The sequence below is a fragment of the Populus alba genome, chromosome 10, assembly GCF_005239225.2.
Source record: "Populus alba chromosome 10, ASM523922v2, whole genome shotgun sequence".
In the NCBI taxonomy this organism is placed as follows: domain Eukaryota; kingdom Viridiplantae; phylum Streptophyta; class Magnoliopsida; order Malpighiales; family Salicaceae; genus Populus; species Populus alba.
In genome coordinates this window covers 6,044,997-6,069,765 of record NC_133293.1, presented here as the reverse complement: position 1 = coordinate 6,069,765, position 24,769 = coordinate 6,044,997, and the positions used below count along the sequence as shown (strand labels likewise).

Here is a 24,769-nt window from a genome sequence, read left to right as displayed (position 1 = left end):
TGATCTGACCTAGTCTTAAATGCCGTATATAATATATATATTGATTATCTAATATGTTCTTCTTGCTATTTATATTAAATCTGAGCATTTCAAGATCAGGTATATGCAAATTATTTGTGTAAGTACTAGATTTATAACAGACATTGTTATTATTGAAGGAACAATATTTGCTCCTAACAATAAATTTGAATCCATTTAGATGAATCCATTTAGAAATGGATACGATGGTTCTAAAAAATGCTAGAATATAATAACAATTATAAATTCTAATATCAGCCCACTTGGAAAAGTTGATGTAACAACTTGTAGGTCCACTTTACCTTTATTCAATTATAAACACACATGAATCATAAACTTCAATAAGCATTTTAGCCTTCATGGTTGCAAGATCATCTTTGCAATTTCTCTTATAGTGTCTTTCCTTGCCATAATGATTACAAGAACCCTTGTCATATTTTAAAGTAAGTTTCATTGCTTAGACTGCAAGACCAAGTCAATACTTAATTCATGGTCCATGATAAAGTATAATTGGTCTAATTTCTTTAAAATATCCAATTATCCTTAACATATAAGTGTTCACTGATGAATCCTCTGTCATCTTAATTTCTTAAAGGTCCTTTACCTCTCAATGCATCTAATTGCATTAAACAACTCTTTGAGATGCATAATTATTATATAGGCATTCATATTCTTGTGATGTGTTTAAAGTTCAAGTGACATGCTAGTGAACATCACACATGTAGCCTACTTATTGCCATAAATATGACATTGATATTTAGTCTTAACTTTGTAGCCAATGTCCTCATAAAGGATACGAGAAATCAAAATTTTCAAGAACATATAATATTCTTTTTTGTTTGAGAACAATTCTTATATTTTGGTACCAGTTCAAGAAGTTTATTTCAATCATTTATTAGTATCATATATGTTATGTAGTGATATATTTATTTTTACTCATGGTAATCTATCAACCTATTCATGTAAATATAACGAGGATTGGTTTCATGCATATATATTTAAAACCAAATTTAAATAAGATCTTTAATCTTAACTTGATCTCCCACTATTTTCCTGCAAATTAATAGCCCTTACTATCAAATTGAGAAATCTCGCGTACATCTCCTAGTAGACTATGATTTCATTTAATTTGTATTACCTTAAGTAATTCAATAAATAAAAATAAATTAAATAAGATAGATAACATATTTTATCAATCACATCTTTACGTGACTTCTAAATTAGTTATGTGACAACTCTTTGTCTAAACATATCATATATGTTTTGCCTAACTATTGCCTCTAACCTTATATGATCAGAAGTGACTCATCCAAATCATGCAAGTTAGTTAAGTAGGATCTAATTTTATAATATTAAACATATTTTTAATAGTAATTTTGAGTAGCTCAACAAGTTATCCATGAATAGAACTTTGGTTTTATGCATATAAAATCAGAAGGAAACAAATCATGTTCTCAACATATACTTAATATATATTAATGAGAGATTTATTATCAATTTTAATTAGGTCTCATTTCATTGCATAATTGATATATCATACATAACAATTATATATTAATATACACCCTTAGAATGTCATTCTAATTTGATAATTATGAACATATCTAAATTAATTCTCTTGAGCCATTGAAGAGAATTAGATGGTCAAAACCTAGGCAACTGCTACAAATCTTTATAATTCCTTTGCGAGCACCATGTTTGTGTCCTTCACCACCTTCATTTTGGATTACAAAATAATTTTTTATCTAAATTCTTACATTTCTGAATTATATAGCATTTACATAATTAAATAAGAAACATCGAGTTATATTTAAGGGGAGTTAAATGAGAAAAGAATTCCATAACCCTGGAAGAAAAATAGAGAAAAGACAAGACACACAAGTTTTATTTAATATTACAATCATTCAATCATAAAAACACAATCATAGTGGTCTTTAATGTCCATAACTATCCATCAAGCATAGTAAAACATTAATATGCATAAATAAATATATTGCATGCTTCAATTATAATTATTGGCTCTTTGTGCAATTTTAAAATAATATTTCAAACAATTTGAAATATTAAATTCAAATTTAATTTGATGATTTCCCAAACTTAATAAATTTTATTTAATTTAGATTCTTTTATTGAAAAACCATTTTTCAAAATCTAATAAGAAAATTAATCATATTAAAATTATTATTAATATCATAAACTATTTAAGGATCAATTTAATAAAAATGTTTTGCTTAAAAAATCTCTTTAATTTAGAAAAACCATTTTTCTAAATATTATTTAATTAAATACTTAATTAAATCCTAATCCTATTAAGATATTACAAAACTAAAAAAAAAAAAAAAATCTAAATTAAACATTTTATTTTGAACCTAATGTAATTAGAAATATTAATTTTATAATTAATTTAATTTATGATTATAATTTTAAAATATAAAATCAATATTTCATACAAAGAAGGAGAAAAATTGTAATTTTGCCTTAATTAGAACCCAGATGTAAGGCATATGTTGCAAGAGTAAATTCGTAAATTAAACCCAAAAATCTAAATAAGGTTTTAGGGGTAGTATCATAAATTCTGCCCCTTCTTTTTCTTTTTTTAGTAGTCGATAGTGGGCAAACTGTCCACCATTATCGGTCACTTTAACATCAACATCCTTTTTTTTTTCGTTAGGTTTTTTGCAGCGCAAAAAACTGCCTATGCACTATGCTGCCTCATGCTGGTGGCCACCTTAACAATGACAGCAAAGGCTTTTGCCGGGTTTGACATGGTGTAAGGGATGACAGTCGTGCTACGCCACCTCTAGCATAAGGCAATAGCCTTGCGATTGAGTGGTAGTGGTTGTCACCTCTAGCGCAAGGTAGTAGGGCCAGACACGTTGGCGCTATTATGGCGAGGGTGATTAGTATTTAAAAGTGCATTTTTATCAACATTTTATATCATCATTTTGCACTTGAAGTAGCAATAACTCCTTAACTAGAGCATGATTTATAATAACAAGTATGATAATATAAGATAGCTTTAATTTATGGTAAATGCTCATTTTAAATACTGACATATCTCACAATTCAAAGGATTGATTGATGTGATTAACTATTGAAAGTGAAAGGACAAAGAAAAGGCTAAGCTTAGAAAAGAGATGCTGATTCAATTCAAATTGAAACACTATTCAGTTATTGAATCATATCTGGAGTTGTAGATCTTGGATTTCAGTTTGGTTTATATGGCTAAAAAGCTAAGACATAGGCCTAAAACATTCATGAGAGTCCAAGACTCAATTCTACGGTATAGAAGTCCAAATCATAGCATAAAAAAAAGTTTGAATCTGTCTTGCAACCTAAACACTGTTCAATGTTCAGCCCATATCTCAAGTTCTAGAAGTCAAAATGACCTCATTCTTGTTTTGTTGGAAAGCTGAAATAATTTTCCAGAACTTTCATGAAGACTATCCATTCAAATTCTGATGTTAACAATGATGTTTTCTGCAGACAAGAAGATAAGGTTTGTTACCAAGTCAAGAGGTGGCCACCCACTTAACAATTAGTCATGAAATCAATAGTTCTAAATTTTAGATTATAAAAGGAGGCATTTGCCATGCATTTAGGCATCCTTGGTTTTCAGATCAAGATCATGTTCTTGCTTTATATATATATATATATATATATATATATATATATATATATATATATAATGCTTAAGTTTTGTTTTTATTAATTTCATGTTTATGTCTTTCATTTCCTTTACTATACTTATATAATCATGCTCTCTTCTTGTTTATTCATGTTTCTCTTCTTCATTATGTTTAGCTAAGTTTATTATGTCAAGGCGAAAAGGTTTCACTGATGGTGTTATAATATGTATAACATAAACTCAATTTTTATGTCAGCATGGAACCATCTTAGACTTTTATGCAACAATCTTTGATCTTGCTGTCATTGTTGCCATTTGTTTCCACACATAACACGTTGAAATTCTATTTCCATTTTTACTGGTAGGCATTGTATTCTTTAATTAATTCTCCATGTTTTTCATCAAATCTTATAATCTCTAGGTTGTTTTCCTCTCATGCTAATCTTCATCGAAGAATCTATACACATGCAAAAGAAAAGTGCTAATATGTTCAGAATTCTTCATAGAAAACACAAGTTTGTTTTGTTGAATCTCTATCCAATTGGGAAAATGCAACATATTCACAATTTCCTTTTTAGGTAATAAAATTGATGGTTGTATATTCCTTGGTAAAAGAGGATGATCATGCTAAAATTTCCTAAAAATTTCAAGACCCAAATGAAATTTTAATTATTATAGGTTGCAAACATCAATCAAACTTGCCATTGATGCTTTGATTTTATATTGATGGTACTAATGCTTGAAAACCATCGAAATATATTATGATCAAGAGCTAAATAAAGCTAGAGATTTATTCATGACCTTTAGAAAAAGAGATCTATACTTAATATCCAAATTTATTATTAGAATAAAGGTTTTATAGCCTCAATTGAAGTTGATGAGTTAGTATGTTTGACTTAATATTTTTATGTTTTGAAATATCCTAAACCCAACAGACTTTGGTTTAGCCACAATCTAAGCCTAAAACACCGTGAATCTAACAAGATGCTAAACCTAATATACTTAGGTCAGCAATGAGCTGAGCATAAGACATTATGGGGTGACAAGTTGTTAGACCCAATATATACTTGGGTTTAGCTATGAGCTGAGCCTAGAGCACAATAGATCTAGCAAGTTGCCAGACCCAATATACTTAGGTTTAACCACGAGATAAGCCTAAAGCACTGTGGGTTTGGTAAGTTGCTAAACCTAGTATTCTTGGGTTCATCCATGAGCTGACCCAGGGCATTATGGGTTTGATGAATTGCTAGACCTAATTGGTCTTAAACATCCATGTTAGGACCATATAGTTTTCTTTAAATATTATTGACATGACCTGTTCATATTAGGAATAATCATCTTTCTACACCTATAGGTGTATAAAAAAAAATAGAAATAACCATTTCTCCACACTTGTAAGTGTATGAAAAGTCTTTAAAGGACCTTCCATATTTCTATCTCATTAAAGATGTATAAGAGATTCTTATTCCTCATTAATGCCATCTAGAGAAGAATTGTGTTTAGCTTTTTTTTTTTTTTTTTTTCTCTGGTGCTCTAACTAATTTTTTTTTTCTTGGCTAATGCTTTCATTAAATTCCTTTTTTTTTTGTCTTTTTTTTGTCCTTTTCCCTCCCATTAGTTCTTTTTTTTTTTCCTTTGCATTTTTGATCCCCTTATCCGTGTGTGTGTGTGTGTGTGTTTTTTTTTTTAAAATTTTTTTTTATTTTGATATTTTTAAAAAATACAACATCAACATTGATTTGATGAGCAAAATAAACAATGATTTTGAAATGGGCGCGTTAATAGTTGAACGTGTTGAAAACAAATTTTTGAATTTTGAATTCTTTTGAAAAGACATTAAATATGTTGAAAATGATGTAAATATGTCAAAAATATAGTTTTTGGATTTTTTTTTTTGTTTTTTTGTTTTGTTTTTGAAAACTATTGATAAAATGAGGTCAAAAATCGGGTTATGACACCAATCCCAACGTCTAGCCATACCATCAAATCTTACTATCACCTATTTTTTCCCCTCAACTTCTTTGCATGAGCAGGTTTTCCTCGGAATGTATCTTTCATAGGCTCTCTTGGCCTAATGGAAAAAGGTGAAGAACTAGAGAATGAAAGGCCTTCCTTCTGCATTGCTAGTTAAAAAATAATAGTTTTTAAAAACCCTAATTGTGGGTTCCTCCTTGAAGATTCTCATCAATTTGTTAAATTTAGACAAAACAGTCTACTTATTGGGGTTGAGCTAAGTAGAAATCAAGTTGAAGTAACAAAAAAAATCCCTTAAAAATCATTCTAAAGGAAACGAGTATCCAAACTCGTACATACACATAGGTGCAATAATGATAATATTATCCTTCACAGTTTGTTGGTGACCTGATCATTAGTTTAAGGCAACAAGATCATATAGTCCCCTGGTTATTTAGCATTAACTAAGGTCACCTATTTGTATACACTGTACTCTCTGCTTCATATGGAGGCATTCTGTGTAACCTTAGTTGTCCCTTAAAATTTGAAGCCTCTTGAGGAACAATCTCATTCCCTTTTTCTAGTGGAAGAGGGTTGAGTAGCACTGTTTTCAGATCTAGGACATATTCTAATGATTGTAGATCCTTGATGAGTACTTATAGTTTTAGGCCTCAAACTAAAATCTATCTCAAAAGATATGATTTTCTTGTCTTTTCCAGAAATCATTCTTAAGAAAATTTAAAACAAAAAAGAAGAGGTGAAGTGTGATTTCTGTGTTTACCTAGAAGAAGACGATTCTTATGCACGAAATGAAGAAACTTGATCTCCCTATAAGGCTCATATCATAGAAAATATAGAGATAAATTATGGCAATAATAAAAAATGAAATTAAAAATGAATAAAGTTTATATAAGTCATTACCTTGTATCTCCAATGCACGAAGAACACGTGGCATCACATCATCACCTTAGAAAGGCTAAACGTATATTGCCAAACGGTTTTCTCAAAAAGATCATTTTGCCTCTCTTTAACAAACCTGACCAGTTGTCTTCCAAAAGATTTTTCAAGTCCTTATGCATCAAATACATAAGGACTTAGGTGCAATTATTAAGTCAAACTTTTTGACTCAACATTTTTATATTTTGAAAGAGCCTGAACACAACATACTTAGGTCTAGTTACGAGCTGAGTCTAAGGTATTGTGAATTTGACAACTTGCTAGACCCAATATACTTGGGTTTATTCATGGGCTGAGCTCAGGACATCATATGTCTGACAAGTTTCAAACTCAATATATTTGGGTTCAACTATAAGTCTGATGAATTGCCAGACCTATCTCCCTTAAGTTTGACTATGTGCCAGACCTAATTGCTCTTAGAGATCCATGTTAGGACCATAAAGTTCTATCTAAAGATTATTTGCATGACATGTTCATTTCAGGAATATAATCATCTCCTTACACCTGTAGATGTATAAAAAGTCAGAAATAATCATTTCTCTATACCTATAGGTGTATGGAAGGTCTCCCAATAACCTATCATATTTTCATCTTATTAATGATGTATAAATGATTTTTATCCATCATTAATGTCATATAAAAAAAATTACTCTCCAGTCCTTCAACTCCATTAAAATTATAAAGTTCAAGAAGTATAAATACCACCTAAATCACTTGGGTAAAAAGTTTACAATTTTAACCCTCCAAACACCTATAACTTAACTCTTAGAGCATTCATCATACCAAAAACAAGAACAAACATCCTTCTTCGTGGAATTTAAAGCTCTTTTCTTTTATTTATTATGTTCCTTCTATTTAAAAATCATTAACTTTATTATCGAAGAGTCTCTAAACTCATAAAGACTGTTTTGCAAGTATCATGACTTCTACCGACAATCACATACTTCTTGAGCTATGGAGAAATAAATATTGATATGAACACGTGATTAAGCACTATCTAAATATCAAATAATCTCATTCTTGAATATATCAAATTTTAATCAATAGTGTTTTGGGAGCATACCTATCCTTTTTTTTCAGTTTTTTTTCAACTAAAAGGATACATATATACCTGTTGTAGTACATATCAGGGAAATTTGTTATATTTTGTAAGTCCTACAATGGGTTTTGACAAGCTAGAACACTTCAAAGACAACACTACTCAGGATATTATTTGTTCCTAGGTCCAAAATAGATAATGCAAATATAATATATGTTGTATGCTAGTATTTTCTTCTACAGAGCATTAGAAAAATTTCCTTGAAAGAGTGATTTTTTTAATCAGGGAAATGGTAATTTGACATTAAAAAAAGATATTGTTGTGTCCAATGTGAAAACTGATTTGACACGGGGAAGAAATAACCCTCTTAAAAGGTAAGGAGGACAAAGACAAATTATGTTTATTATGGAATTTGTTCTTTAATGTTGGCTTCTGCAACTTTAAATTTGATTGTGTTCTTTTCTTCATGCATGTGTTTCAACATCCACAATCAAATTTTCCAAGCATAAAATTTCACTTCCAATGTGCTTAGTTTCAAGTGTTTTTCCTAGGAATTTTTTTGTCTTGCAAGACTAAAGATGAGAATGAATCTCAAGATTATTCATGGTCTGCATTGTATAAGTGTAGCACAGAAAAGTAGAACTCTTATAATTTTGTTTTAAATTGTTTCCTTACAATCTTTTGTTTTCATAAATAGAGGCTGGAAGCTAATCAATGACTGATGTTTCAAAATCTTTCGATGTTGCTTGTTGTAATATCATTCTTGGATTACACTTTTGAACCAAGCTATGTTATGTCAGAATAGAGATACAAAAAGCTGACAAAGAACCCTATACGTGATCATCACATCAGTCTTTTTTGTGAAGATAGGAATGTGAGGGTGTCTGCTAAGAAACCCAAGCTGGTTTGTAACAAACATTTAGATTTTTTTAAATCATTAATTTATTTTGCATTTGCTATCTTCTGATAAATCAATGCATGGACATCATCATACAGTGAAAACAGTTTCTGAGGCTTTTGAAAATTTTCAGCTAAAGACATGGAATGAAAGCACATGTACATGGCTTCATGCAACTCCTGATAGGAAGAGGAATCACCAGAGGTTAGAAGAGCTGTACTGAGAAGAATCACCCAAGGCTGTTGTGATTGCTGCTGTCGTGTCCTATTCCACAGTGCTTTTATTTTGGAACTTGTACGTACCTTTTCCAAATGGAAAAAAGAAAACTAGTACAGAAACAAACACACATGATAGGAGAGTTTCATTATCAAGTGAATATTCTATCATACTCTGACCTGTTGGTGGATGATGATGATGATGATGATGATGAAAATTGTTTTTACATTTCAATCATTGGGAATGGGTTTTTTCTTGTCATTTTTTTTACATTGATTTTAGTTTCCATTAGGGTGTTTTTTTTTGTGTATATATATATATATATATATATATATATATATACTTTTTTTGAGCTGGTGATTGTATTTTCAGAAAGCAAGCAACGAAGGCATCGCAAAGTTAATTAAGAACTTGCAGCTAGCTAGGTAATCTGACGAGATGCAAAGGATACTTGGTGCAAAATTCTCTGGTTCATTAGATGATAGTCCTAGAACTGTTCTTATCAATTTGCATATGCTTCGAGGGTTCGTGGGAAAGTTATTGATGCAAAACATTTTATTGTCTGGTCTCTGATATTGTCTATGACATGAACTTATCCTTTCACATTTGACGCAGGCCTCAAAATTCAGTTGCAGATTGCTCGGAAGAAAACTGAGTTGGCGTTTTTGTTCCGAGTTTGTGGCTTTGGGATAGATTGCAAAGCCGTACGCCTTGGAAGATAACCATGCATGCGTCTCTGGCCGGCCATCCTCTCCTGCTTAGCTCGAGGCTTGTTGTCAGGGTTTGAGTCCCATCGTGCTGTTGTCATCACTGTTAGCGAACATGGATGAACCGTGGATAAGACAGGCGGACCTGGCATGACCTGTCATTTTGTTACAGCTTAGCTACTACTACAGAACCAGTAATCTCTACCATTTGATTATTGCCAATAGGTATGTCCTTCAGTTTTACATCTTGGAGCATGAATTCAGGTAGTAAATTAAAAACAAATAATCAAATCCACCCCAGCAGGCTACGACGGCATCATCTTTTTCCCTTCTCCGGTCATCACATTCAACTCAGACTGAAGTGGTTGCGCATTGAAACTAAAACCTGCATTTCCATCAAGCTCAAAAGCCCCTAGATATCATTGTATTCTTTTCTACTTTCATATTGTTTGCATGCAAGGCAATGCATTGGCATCCAGTGGCGTTTAACTAATTACAAGTCCTAAAAGGCAAGCAAAACAAAAAGAGTCACAAAGGATGTTAGGTGGACACAGCACCACCATGAAAAATAAAGCAGCACCATTCAAATCCCTTCTCCTTCTGTACATTTGGTGAATCGATTAAACTGGGATTCAAACTGGTAACTGATCAGTGGTAAACAACCAAGACATGTTAGCTATTTCGCTTTCTCTGAACCCAATTACCCTGGCTATACACGAGCATCTTTTGCACGCGTAATGTAGCATTTAAAATGCAAACCACAGGTAGATAAACCACCCGATCTCGAAAAACTAATAGCCCCATATGAACCCCAAATTTAGGGAGGATCCCCACCTGAAGACAAAGAAGAAGATTCTGAAATATGACCACTCTTAAACGCATTTTGAAACTCATCCATAAGTATAGCCCTGATTTTCTTTCTTAAATCAGAGGCCTCTTCAGGTCTGAACCACTTCTTGCCAAACTGAAACGTAACATATATTGAATCAAGGAGTTAAACTACATTGTTGAAATTATTCATTCAAGTCTGGGTTGGGAGGAATTACCATTGCCAGATCTCTCTTTTTCAGCCTCTCAGGAGCCTCTTGAATGAAGCGCTCCATGAAGAAAAGTACAAAGAGGCCACAATCATAGTCATTTTTCTGCTGGGGCACCTGGTAGGAAATTTAGTAATGGGATGTAGTGAGGTGAAGTTCAAACCAACCATTAAAGAAATGAGAGAGGGAAAAATGTGTCTACTTCATTAATGGAGCTCCAAATTCACACATCCAATTGAATAAAAAAAAAGAAAAGAACTACCACATATCCGCAAGACAATTGAGGAGTAAAAGGCCAACAACTTTCGGGAACTAAATCACCAATCACCCACCCACGCCAAGCAGGTAAAAGTTTATAGATGTTTTACATTTTTTCAAGAAGAAAATCATTGTATGGAAAGAATGTAAAACCATTGGAGAAACAGTAAATACTGCTCTCCAACAACACTAAATATCAGCTAATGAGACGCCACCCCAAGATCTTGGAGCAAAACATAATAACAATGCAAGAAAAAATTTCTACTCAGCAATATTTGTCTCAATGACTGATGATATCGAAATTCCTGTTCTGTCCACATGCATGCAAAACATTGCACAACATCAGAATTCACAGATTCTTACAATTCTTTCTACATAGAAACAAAGCCTGTCCCACTCAAAGAACAATGTTGAAAAAGATAGGTATGACTTTTCATCACAGCAATAACATTTAAAGGACATCCAGGAAAGATGCTTCCTTGGACCTCCTAAGTAAATCATTAGGGTTAATAAGGACTATAGTCAAAACAAAAGCCTCAACTTTGAAAATCACCCTAGCTTTCCAAATGTGATTAGCAAGAGAGAACAAAACCACACATGATCTGGGGTTGGTATAGGCGTCAAGGAAAGATTTGCACAAAAACAAAATCCACAACCTTCAGAAACCACACTCTACAATCAAGCCTGGCAGAGAAGATACAGAAGTTAAGGATATAGGCTGTTTGGAACCCTTGGAATTGAATTCAATTCCAAAGGTTAAATCAATTTCTGTATCTGAAACCCTTATGAGGGTACTAGAATTCAAATCATAAGAAAAAGGCAAAAGCAAATCAGAGGGGAGAATAATATTCATCAACAATGAAAATAATATTCCAAAAATATTCATCAACACCTATTTCTTCAAATGATTTGCTGCCCTCCTCTTCTTTTGTTCTGTTCTCTTGATATATTATTAAGAGAACTAATGTGTTTGTTGTGGTCCTTGTGGATGCTAATCATATGGTAACTGAATAGAACATTTGTTTTTCCTTTTAAATAGCGATGTCATTCAAATTAAATAACAATAAAGTACAAATCAATTATTATTCTCTAATTAAATTATGACTTCAAGATTTAGAAAAATTCTTGACAACATCAACAATACAATTTAATTTTGGACAACATCAACAATATAATTTAATTTAGTCTCTTAAATAACAATTGGTCCTTTTAATGATACGAACAACAAAGAAAACTCTCTAAAAATAATAATTTAGCTTTCTTTTATAGGAACATGTTGTATTTTATGCACACAACAAGCGAATGGGTCATACTATTAGGCTCGTTGATCTAAGAACTAAAAAATGTTGATCATTGTTAATTAATCTCTTCTATATAGCCCAAAACAATCACCAAACTTTTACTAAAAAGAAGAAAAACCACAATGAGAAACAATGATAAATAGTCGATAAACAATTATATAAATGTAAATACAAGATGTAAATTTATAAATAAAAATATAAAATAACAGAATTAAGGGCAAAATAAATATATGTCTTTGTAACAATTTTTTTTTTTTTAATTCAGAGCAAAATTGTCAAGATTGTTAATTCAATTCATTTCCACGTGTATTCCAAACAGTATAACTGAATTTAATTCTGTGGTTTAGTATTTTATTCCAGACATAAGAATTGTAATAAGTTATCAAATGAATTCAAATTACATGTGGAATTGAATTCAATTACACATATGATTTGGTTCCAAACAAGTTGTATATGCAGCCAAAGATCTTGAGGTTCTCTCATCAAGATTCAAAGATAAAGAAAATCCAATTAACATTACCCCCTCCATTATGCAAACTGGGGAGACTGTACAAATGGGCAAAAGTTTTAAGGAATACCCATGGTCATATTAAGGCATAAATACCATTCAAGGGAAATGACCATGACACAACACAACACTTGGGGCATTTTCTATATAAACTCACCGCAATGATTTTGTCCTCAATTCTACGATCTAGATGTTTCCATATTCTATCTGGAATTGGAAAATCTGTAGGAACAACTTCTTGATTCATAAACCTCCATTCTTCTTTCAAATAGCTGCAGCACACAAGTAACACCATTCATTAGGATTTGAATTTACAGCATTCTAACAAGGCATTACAACAAAGCTTTAATTTATAGTTCTTTCCCATTATCATAATAGTTCCCAATGCTTCTCACATGCTCAACCTTTGAACATAGAAAAATGAAGTAATTCCCACCGTAATTTTCTGCAGCTACAGTTCAAAGGTACTTCTTTCTCAATAATGATTATCAAAAAGAATTTTAAGTTCGCAACAACACTATTAGTCCCTTTCCTGAACAAACCCAATAAAAAAGACATTCATAGAAACAAGGTACAGACTGTTACATTACTTCAGCAAGAGGTTAGTTATGAAAACAACTCTACTGCTTGGAAGGACTTTCCTGTCTCACCTTTTAATGTTAGAAAATACTGTACTGCTACAATGAAATCCCAATGAATCTAAATGAAGAATAATTGGTCCTGATTCATCTTTCTTATCCGGGAAACATATAATCACCAAGCTCCAATGAAGACTGGATACATGAAAGACAACAAAAATTTGTGAAACAGGTGAGAAATGATTTTTACCAGATGAGAGAAAAGGCAGGGAGAAGATGGCATCTCTTTTGGTTGGGCACTAGGCACCAACCACTGACATGAGATAGCACTATAATAATACTGAACACTAGTACATACTTTTTGCTGTTATTTCATAATAAAAGACACTGATACACATTTCACATGAGCAAGCATGTTAACAAATATGCATCTGTACAGTGCATACAAAGATCAGCCATTATCTATTCCAATGGCAGCGATACAGGTTATCAATCATAAGTGCAATAGGTTCGAGTCTGCAAAGGGGCAACTTTATACGAAAATGCACAACATAAAAACAAAGAAAGAAAAAGAAAAATGTTCATAACCTGATTATCCTGCCTGGATCTTCCTATGCTGGAGGGAGAGGCATCGCTGGCTAATGACCTTAAACAAATGTATTCAGTCTCAACTACTCATGTATAAGATGACTCCTATTGTGCCAATATCCAATTCCTTTTCTAGTCACCATTTATCCAAATCAACTTTTGTTGTTTTTTGTTTTGGATGAAGGAGCAAACCATCCCAATAGAAAGGTGGCCAGTGTTCATCGCCAGATTATTCCAATCTATCATTTTAGAATGTTACACATCAAACCAATAAAGATGGAAATAAAATAGTCCGTTCTTTTTTACTATTTACTCTCTCTGAAAAGGCATAATAACCAAAAAACAAATTGAGAACTTCTCTAAGTTCCAAAAATTGTATCATCATGCCCATTACACTCGATTAAGAAAATATTAAATTATACGGGATACCTAACATTAGATTTCCTAAGGATAAAATTACTACCATCATATGGGGTGGATATTGGTGCCTTTTCTTCTCTTCCCTTTTCATCGTTCTTTTATATTTCCTAACGATACAATTACTACCATCATATGGGGTGGATATTGGTGCCTTTTCTTCTCTTCCCTTTTCATCGTTCTTTTATATTTCCTAACGATACAATTACTACCATCATATGGGGTGGATATTGGTGCCTTTTTGTCTTCCTTCATTTTTGAGTGGTGGTTCCTTTTCTTTTCTTCCTTTTCCATCCTTCTTTTCTTCTTTTTTTTCTTTATCCTTTATGATCTTTCAAAGTTCTCAACTTGGCATAAATGCCTTCCCTTTCAGCTGACTTACCAAAATAATACTAAGGCATAACAAAAATACCAAATAAATGCATTACAAAACCATATTCTAATAGATATAATGAAAAAGATGCTGATTCATCTAGGCACTCTTTTAAGCACCTCTAGACCTGGCCTTAAAAGGCATTTTGGCTTGGTGCCTTGCACCTAACACCCAAGGGGGGCCTAACAGCATTAATTAAAGAATTTTAAATCCTTCAACTGGATGGTCAAGTAACTATAGTCCCATGGGTTTAGTTTAATGGATGCTGTTGAGGTGCATATCTCAGGTTTGAATCCTTGCCTGAATAGTTTGAATTTACCAGTGTGGGAATGAGGAGCTTCTCCACTCACATGGAGTTTACTAGTAACCACAAAGAAATCCTCACATAAAAAGTCAGTTAACTACTGACTAGACTAATTTCAATCTTACAAATACGAAAGATATAAGAGCAATAATCTTGCAATCACAGACTACATTTCTCCTTATAAGCAGCAATATGCAATCAGAAATAAGGGAAGAATTGGTAAAGCAGTTAAAATTAACATAGATAACTTACTCATCATGTATGGGAATAAGTATGTAAGCCTTTTCAAATATATTGACACCTTTCCACCACCTTCTGAATTTGACAAAAAATGATTCCTTGTCACTCCCCTGCATATAAAAGGGAAGATGAGTTATGAATGAATGTGAATGGAGACGGTGCAGGCATAATTGGGCATTCAACTATAAAACATTTCGAAGCAAAAACTTCAAGAAATTACCAAATATAGCCAAAAGTTTTCCCTAGAATTTTTTTCTTTTAAGAAAACAAGGTGTTTTTAATCAACTCAATTCTTAAACCACCACCACTAAAACAATATTGAAATCCCGTATCACACATGTAGCTATTTATTTTAATTCCTGATTTTTCTCAAGATAAAAATCATGGGCAAAATCTTACACTAATAAAGCTGAGCTGCCTCGGTCAAGATCCATCAAATCATTTTCAAATTACTTTCGCATAAAAATTGTAAAGTTTAATATAAAAGCAATGACATTGCCAATATTTTTTACAGGTACTTAGCTCTAATAGTTCAGGCATTCAAAAGCTCTAGTACAAAATAGCTTTCAAATGTCAGATCTCTGAATGTATGTTCTGATGAATTAAACAATGTCACTTAAAAGAGACAAGAAAGCTGACATGTTTCCTTTTTTTTATTAGTTAAACACCAAGCAAGAAAGCTACCTTATATGATATGGCCTGTTCCAGCTTCTTGTAAAAGAATGTGTTAAAAAAGTGATAATCACACGTCGCCTTATTTGCTGGAGATGCTTGCAGACGTATATATCTAAACAAGAAAAGCAGTAAATAACTAAAAAGAGAAATTTAAGACTGTCACTTAAAATCTGCAAAGAAAAACCTAGAACATTCCCAAAAATAGGGCATTCTGAGTACATACACAACAAGATTTGGAAAAAGCATTGCATTTTCAAATTACAAAAAAGAAGTGTAAGGAATGAATGCTAGTGTTTCTACTACTCTATTACGCTAATAATAGCCAATAGTATCACATGTTTTCAAAATTTAATAATTTATTCTTCAAATAGAAAACTCTCCTTCAATGTATAATGAACTGAAAATCATTCCTGTTAAAGAATTAATGTGCAACTCCAGATACAAGATACAAACACCCGCTTTAGGAATGCAGTTCCAGTACTCTTTAACCTCACGGTACCCAGTTTAGGCGACAAATAGGCAGACCAGCTTGCAAGTTGGTCAGGCACAAACTCATATGAAGACTCATGAGAAAAATAATCCACCCAATCCAACTTTGGAGCAGTAAAAGAACAAGCTGAAGTCAAGGACCTATAACATTGAGCTTACTGCTTGCAAGACAGCCTGAAAATGTACTTCATAGAATACTCCTAAGGAATTGCTGATTTGCTGGTGAATCCATTGTCCTGCTTATAGATGTTTTATGGGGGACTATCTTCATCCTAGACTGCATCATTTTGCACAAGTGTATCATTGGACTTCTGTCCCATCTACATTGTTTGGACTTTGCAGCACATTGTTTGGTGTGTTTAGATCTAGGTGTTGGAACTGTCATGTTTTCAATTTTAGGATAGGAGCTTGACATAAAATGTCCAAATTTTGGAACGGATACACTTAATTCCTATAAATAAGCATCTTCTCCCTTCAGATGTTTTCCAGCTGAAATCTAATAAAAAACTAAACAAGTTACTGATGCAGCATAAGGCAGACTTGTCCCAATTCCTTTGTAATTTTTATATTCAGGACTTATATATTACTTAGGGAACTCATAATTTACAATATTTGGTATTACAAAGGATTTTAATTAGCACACTGTTTTATTTTGTTACTGGTTTGCTTCCTATTTTGGTTCCAAAGTTATCAGATTTGTGGACATTTGGGTCACTGTGGTAGGAACATGATTGGCACATGTGTGCATTCATGATATGTAGGGGCAGTTAGTATGCTAAATTGGATAGTGGTACATTTTAGAAACCTATTTGGGTCATTATTAAATATTAATATTATTAGGCATCTATTATATAAAAATAGCAATATTAGTGAATGAACGAAAATATTATTGGTTGAAGATTTTTCAAATAACATAAAATAAAAAATCTAGTTCCAAATAGAATTAAAAATAGGCCTAAAGCGAATGGTATACTAGGCTAAATTTTAACTTAAAAACCTGGCCTTTTCTTCTCCCTTCCTTTCTCTCCTTGAAACAACTGAAATGCCTTCTTGCTTCTCTCTCTTTTTTTCCTCCGATGTTTAATTTGAAAACACTAAGAGACGAGTACACCAATTTCAGCAATCCAGGTTGAGTGCTGGGATCTGCAATCTGAATTGTGGTGCGGGGGGGGGGTCGAGTTATTGATTCTATGTTTTTGTGGACATCAAGAACAAGGTTCTTGTAAATTCAAGAAGCTCTCCTTGTAGATTCAAGGGTTTGGTCTATTAGATTCTTATGTTCTCTATACATTGCATTCTTTCACTCTCCTCGCTAATATGTCAATCTGTATCAAAGACATTATTCAAAAGGAGAAAAAAGACTTGTCACATATGGAATCTTTTATCATGTCAAGAAACATGACAAGCTCGGAGGGCTCTGCTCATAAACTTGTAAAAATAGCCAGTGAGCAGAGTTGGAGGTCATAACTCAGTGTGTGCCAAGTTTGCATTTTCATATTTTTCTGTAAGCCATACTAAGTGGTTGTAAAAGTTTCAAATAAATCCCTAATGACCAACTCCTTTTAAACTGCTCTCCTCAAAACAGCAGTACAGTTGAAACAACTACTCTAAGAAGAAGAAAGAGAACAAACAGATAGCATCCAACGATTCAATCAACAGCCTCAAATGTAGAAAACTCACTCACAAATTTTTCATGAACCCTAAATGTGCAGGCAGGGTTTAGGAGAATAATAAATTGAATAAATGCCCCAAGTTATCAGATCAAAACTAAACTGTTTGCTAGTACAATTACCTGATGTAAAAGTTCATAATAGGCGATGTCAAAAAAGCTTCAGGGGCGAGGCAATCCATATCCTTGTAAGCAATTTCAACAGATGCTGGATCATCTCTGGGTCAAAGATAATCAAGAAGTCATCAGAAGATTATGTGCTGTCCCTGTTGCAAACTAATTTAAAATAGTTAAAAGTCATCAGAAAAAAATTGGTGTACCTTGATGGATAAGAGATCTTAGCATCCTTCATGCTACAAGTAACAGAGGGATCAAAATTACCATTAACAGCGTAGTCAAAAGTTGAAACATGGGAAAAAAGGAAAGAAAAACATTGTGAGTTTCAATTACTGTTCAGCCAATTCTTTTGCTAGCTCTGTTGTCCCTAGCTGAGGTTCATCTTCGTCTAGGACAACAACTGTCGGATCCTGTTTAAATAATGTTATCATGTATCCAATCAGCTGCTGAAGACAAAAATTGTTATTGCAGAACAGTGTAAACAGCGGGTTGCTATTCCATAAGATACACTTGGCAACACTTGAGCATAGCAGAATAAATTTCATGCACCAAAACAACTGGCCATTCTAAATGTCATGTCTCAACTCCCCATTTTCTATTAGCCTGTATCTTTACTTCTGTTTGATACGGTTCAAAATAAAATTTTCCAGAGTTTTTTAATACAGCTTACAACTGCAGTAGTGAAGAATAAATTAACTGATTTTTGGGATTGTGGAAAGCACCATCATCAAACATGTGCTTGGGCATCCCGCACCCAATTTCAGTGAAACATCAACACCAACACAAACCACACCTGATCATCAGTGCAAGGGTATTTTCCAATGTCCACACATGAGTTATGACTCGATAAGAGAATATTCAAATTACATTTAATTTTTATAATTTTCGTGAGAAGATAGTGATGGTTTAAATACAAATAGAATTGAGTTCTAAAGCAGTTTCTTTATAGTTAAAAGCCATTAAAACATATTATTTATGAAAGCTACCATGATAGAACATAATGGTTACTGTAGCTCCAGCTGCTTTGACTAATACTAGACCTCAGGTAAAGCTTCTTCAAAACATAAGTGGCCCCGCATTCAGGTTCTCAGGCCATATACACAATCCCAGAACTAGGTCCCACTAATCAGATCTACCATTGTAAGATCAAATATAGGAAATGGACGCAAACAAGCATTTTTAGTGTTCTGCCAAAACCACCAATTAACTTCTAGAAATATCAACAGTAGAATTCAAAGAAATTGCAATTCACACAACTCCATGACTTGCCACATGTTTTTCAATATATATAAAAAAATGAAGAAAAAAAATCTTTGACTTGAGAGCACCAAGAGGGTGCAAAAAACAAAACGAAAAAAAATGTAGTTTACTAGAAAGAGAATAGACAAAATTTATAACAGAAAGATCATCCACAAAATATATTAGTGCCAAAAGAGTAGCCTTTAAGTAGCTATCTAAATAACAAAGAGAAAATTTCTGCATCCCTCAAAAGCTCTCCTATCATGAGCCTACATACTAACCAAACAATAGCAAGAGATTGCATATATTACAGGGAAAATTTCCTCTGTATGGGGTGGATATCAATCTGATGTAAACAAAGTGCTAGGCCAATAATTTGAGAATCTAGACAATCAATGCAGAGAAAAGTTTTAATAGCATTAATCACAGATCATTAGACATGACTCTACAAGTGACACTTCCGGTTAAAATATCATAGTCTAACCCTTTCAATTACTAATCTTCTTTTTCTTTTTTGTATAGCAAAGAAATGACACTCTAATTATCACTATCACTCTGAACAATAAGCTTTTTCTTATGAACAATTATGTGTATAATGCACACCATCAGTCATTTATAGAGCTTGCCTATTGAGGTGGCTATTTAAATTTTAATATTTATTAAGGTTAAACATTATTCGCTCAAACAGTCGGGAAGGGGGGGGGGGGTTGGGGATCAAAAAACATACCTTCCTAGGCCTTGAACCATTTGAAGGCAAGACTCGGCAATCATCCTTCCTACCCGAAAAAATCAAATTAAAAATTAAACAATGCCCATGAATTATAACATGCATTTCTTCCATTCAACTCAACTGTTTGAAGCAATAAGGGCAGATGAAATTTATCTACTCAAGGATTCATGTGAAGAGGCTGCCAGGTTGAAAACCATGCCAAAATGCTAATATGGTATATCTTATATGACATTGATCTTAGATTAATTCTACACACAAACTCCAAGTGCAATCTGTATTTATTATGATTATTAGATCTGATCGCTTAAAATTTAGAAATCAAATAATATAAAAATCTTCATGAGCAAATATTCTTGAAATGTGTTTGGATAACATCCTTTTTCGATGAGGTACGGTGTCTACAATTCCTCCTGCCCATCATTTAGTTAACAATAGACATCTTCACAAGGAAAAACTAAGAGAAGATCACATAAACTGGTAAATAAGAGTGCAACTGAACAATGTGTCACATCAGTGGGAACGTATACAATCAAACTTTCTTTTTTTTATGGGTACGAAGAAAAATCTTTGTATGCATACAGCACACCTTGATATAAATACACATATGACACAAGGATAACGTGATGAATGTAAAAATGCTTACTTCTTGGAGGAATTGGTGGAGAAATTTTCGCTGTTGTGGTGTAAGAGATGAGCAGAAGCTTTACCCTTTTGATCACCATTAGCAGGTCCACGTCTTTCTCCATTAAGAGAGACGCTTGCACATTGAAAAGGCAACTGTCTTGATGATGACTGTGTGTTCTGTTTTCTCTTTTTGCATGACCTTCCATTGCTTCTCATATTTTGGCGATTACAGTGACCCAAGGTCGTCAATTCTTTATCGAATGCATTACCTACCCTACAATCTGTCTGTTAAATAAATAATTAGGTAACAGCAAATATGCCATGCAAAGAAAGAAACCCCTAGCTATGAATGAATGGCTTGAAAACATAAAGAAGAACATCATACATTTTCTTCCATCTTTCTACTAAAAATAGTGGAAAATTGGGATTTTGAATTTTTGACTTGAGATGATGCATCCTTTTGTCCAAACCCATCTGAAGCACATACAAAACCCATTTACAGATACCTTAAATATCTTTTTTATTTTCATAAACATTTAGGAGAGAAAATTGAAGTTAGCAATTGTACTTGAAGCTGTTGGGTTTCTGTGCTTCTCACATTCAGCAACATCCTGTCCAGTAAAAAAATAGCAACCAATTCATGCGAGAATCAATTTTCAAGACTCAAAAATAAAAATCAAAGACATTGATGGAAAACCCACTAAAACAATGGAAAACAGACCATTTGGGCAGGGTGACGATGTTTTCTTTGATCAAGCTCTTCTTCCATGGCCTTAATAGTAAGTTGAAGCTTCTCTCCTTTGTCAGGCAATGTAGGGCCTAACTTCATAACATGAATTTTGTTTCTCTCAATTTGTTCCTCCAGCTTCTTATCGGAGATTGAAGCAAAGTCCTCTCTCTGACTCGGCGTGGGCTGTGGTTGCGGTTGTGGCGTGTTTTTCACGATCACTAATGGCGGTGGTTCGCCGTCGTCTCTGCCCATGATCACGTCCCAGTTTGAGTCCAGGTCCAGTGGTCTCTTCTTTGACTTCTCTTCCCCCATTCCATGCAATAAGAGTTCTGTCTTCTTTTTGGACAACAAATTGGGAGTTTATTTTTTAGGATTTAGGATAGAGAAGGAGAGGGAGAAGTAATAAAAACAAAAATAAGACGAATGGGGTTAGATTATAAGAGTCGCGATACTTCCACTCAGGGTCGCTAGAGGTGGTGCTGCTTGCTGCTACGGCTGAAATAATTGGGCTGAGTATTGGAAGTTGGATACTATTGGGCTATAGTTGTTAAACCTCATCGCGTCTGGAGTCTGACCAGCCAAGATCCCGGATTGCCGATTAGCCGATTATACGGAACACATTTACTGATAGCAAATAAACTAGTCAATTGATCCGTGCTCTGCTGCAAGTATGGAGATTGATTTTCTTAAATCTCATAATTAAATATAATTTTAATGATTACTAAAAATATAATTTAATTTTTTAAAAAAATTATAATAATATTTTATTTTTAAAAAAATTATTAAAAGAATGACTCAGATTTCTATTCTTAAGTGATTCAAGTCATTTCATTAAATTTAATAATATTTTTTAATTATTTTTAATTATATTCATAATTATTTCTCAATCAATTCAATATTAAAAAAAATTTATTAAAAATAATTAAATGACAAAAAAAAAAGCATATTCGTCCAAATAGATGAACTCGTCAAATCTATAAACCTGGTAACCCAGGCAAACACATCAAACCTATGAACCAAGTTATTGATTCTAGTGAGATTATAATTTGTTTTTTAAAAAACTATTTTTTATTTAACAACATAATAACAAAAATAAATAATTACAAAATCAAATACCAACTTAATATTGAGATACTGAAAACACTAATGAATATATATATTAAACTAGACAAACTTTTTTTATGAAACTAAAGTTTTCAGAATATAATAAAAAATAAACAAAAAAAAGAGTCAAATTTAGTAAAGAGAGAGATGGATAAAAGACACCCCAACAAACTCATTTTGGGTTCATAATTTTTTTTCTTAAAGAAAAAAAGAATAGAAATTAAAAGAAAAATATAAATCAAGATATTTAATATCATAAAATAGATAATTTATCTAATTATGTTTAATGAATTTGTTTATTCAAATTAAATTGAAATAGAAATCGACAAACAGATAAGATTTATTGGATAAAAAAAAAAAAAACTACTATGCAAAACCGTATATATTAAAAATATCATAATAAATAAATATTTTTCATTTCTAAAAATAAATTTAATATATATATAATAATTAAAAAAAAATTATAAATGAATAATACAAACCTCTTAAAAAATTAAACAAATACAATATAATTAAAAACTAATCACTATTTTAAAAGGATAAATAATAAAAAAAATCATAGAGAAGCAAAATACAAATTTAAAGATTATTTTAAAAAACATATATTAAAAGTTCTAAAAAAAAAAAAAAAGCAAATAATAAGGCCAAACCCAGCGTCTGCCCATTGTCTAAAGGACTCACATGTAGGATTGCAATGTCAAGCTTAGTTGAGTGGGCCTTTTTGTAAGATAATAAAGCAGACAACATGTCGCTTGTTCCAAATCAATTTTTTTAAAAAAAAACGACGTCTTATTGGTATATCCAAATTCCAGCCGCTATGGTGGCTGGAAAATCGAGGTGCTTGATTTTTGTCCTCTAAAAACTAATTTTTAATTTTCAACTGAAAACACTTAGAAAACACCCTCATAACTTTGTTCAACCCATCCTTGAACTTTCAACAACACATTAAATCGATCCAAAATCAAGAATTAACCTAGAACCCAATTTCTTCCCTAGATTAGATGTAACATTCCCAAATTTATCCTCATAACCGGGATAAAATAACAATTTCATGTCAAAAAGAAAAACATTGTAATTTTTTTATACAGTTTTCACATAAATATCTACCAAAATTTCAGCAAAGTCTCTCATATACCGAGAGGTCCCAAGTTATTAACATATAACTTGTATACACTTCTAATATCCCGTATCTCATAACTCAATTATGGCCCAATCATCATGGGACTCAATCCCACAAACATCATCATCATCTTAACCACAATATATATAACATACATTGAACAATAAATATCATTATAGAGGGATAAGTGACATAAACATGCATTCATGGAACATGATTATATGAATTTCAGAGTTAAATTTATCTATTCAAGTTTAAACATTAATTATACAAATGTTTCAATATTTACAAAATACAAGGTCATCATCCCTAAATTACATAATAAAAAGTGAAACAAAGCTAAAATCTACTTTTGTTGTGCATGCAATGGTCCTGAAATAAAATACATATTATTAAGACATGAATATCTCAATAAACATAGTAAAAACATATATTCTTATTCAATTCACATTGGAACTCTTTCTCATTCAATTATTAAATGTTTCGTCCTCCATTCCCATCTTCCATTCAAGATTCCATAAAATCAACCACATTTATTTCCACCTAACAAATTATGATACCAATTTCATTGGTATCATCATCACCCCATAAACGTCGATGCATAACGATCCCCTTACCCAGGACCTTAACACATACTAAATGTATGCTAATTGATGTATGGTGATCCTCTTATTCGGGATCCTAACATACACTAAATATATACTAGCCGATGCATGATGATCCCTTTATCCGGAATCCTAACATACACTAAATGTATATTATTTCATGCCTCATAGGCATCGATGCATGGTAATCCCCTTACTCGAGATCCTAACATACACTAAATGTATATTAGTTTATGTCTCATATCACACTTCTCATATTTCTATGCCAACGATACTTCCATCACTTGGCAATTCACACGAAAAGAAAACATCTACTTTGGACACATATACATTCAGGATATTATTTGAAATAACAATATCTTTACACAAACTTTCATTCTTTATAATATCTAACATTCGCTAATTCATATTTCACCTCAATAACATAATAATTCTTGAAATTTAACTAAGAAGCATAAGTGTAGATCGTCTACTTGTAATAAAAGCTCTACTCATGCTTTCCTGCTATTGTTGCACAACGTTTGTGGTCCCTTTTGTAATCACAAGCATATCTCATAAATTATCCTCATTCAAGGATACATTTCATAATAACCATAGTAACACCTAATACAGGTTTTTCATTCAATTATTTCTTTCTTTATATTTTA

The 24,769-nt window shown here is 32.3% G+C and overlaps 1 protein-coding gene across 2 annotated transcripts; it reads right to left on the bottom strand.

Annotated features, from left to right (window-relative positions):
- Positions 1 to 9,604: 9,604 nt before the first annotated feature.
- On the bottom strand, positions 9,605 to 21,975 carry LOC118045416 (ubiquitin-like-specific protease 1D). Of its 2 annotated transcripts, none has more exons than XM_073412005.1 (14): positions 21,285 to 21,975; positions 21,132 to 21,174; positions 20,949 to 21,037; positions 20,583 to 20,848; positions 19,937 to 19,985; positions 18,304 to 18,413; positions 18,174 to 18,206; positions 17,977 to 18,072; positions 15,705 to 15,807; positions 15,033 to 15,130; positions 13,171 to 13,293; positions 12,678 to 12,792; positions 10,463 to 10,570; positions 9,605 to 10,380 (listed from the first exon to the last, which is right to left on the bottom strand). In XM_073412005.1, exons 1-14 carry the CDS (start codon positions 21,603 to 21,605, stop codon positions 10,234 to 10,236), a joined length of 1,701 nt encoding a protein of 566 aa, XP_073268106.1. In that variant the 5' UTR covers positions 21,606 to 21,975; the 3' UTR covers positions 9,605 to 10,233. The 2 variants fall into 2 exon arrangements, with proteins under 2 accessions (XP_073268106.1, XP_034909932.1); XM_035054041.2 differs by having other exon boundaries at positions 18,304 to 18,380.
- Positions 21,976 to 24,769: the final 2,794 nt, after the last annotated feature.

What these genes read in the sequence shown, in the direction of transcription:
- LOC118045416 (XM_073412005.1), bottom strand. Translation starts at nt 21,605, where the DNA reads ATGGGGGAAGAGAAGTCAAAGAAGAGACCACTGGACCTGGACTCAAAC. An exon ending in AAGATCTCTTATCCATCAAG is followed by an intron (nt 18,073 to 18,173) that starts GTACACCAATTT and finishes TCTTTGACCCAG; the next exon opens with AGATGATCCAGCATCTGTTG. An exon ending in TTGAGGACAAAATCATTGCG is followed by an intron (nt 10,571 to 12,677) that starts GTGAGTTTATAT and finishes ATTTCCTACCAG; the next exon opens with GTGCCCCAGCAGAAAAATGA.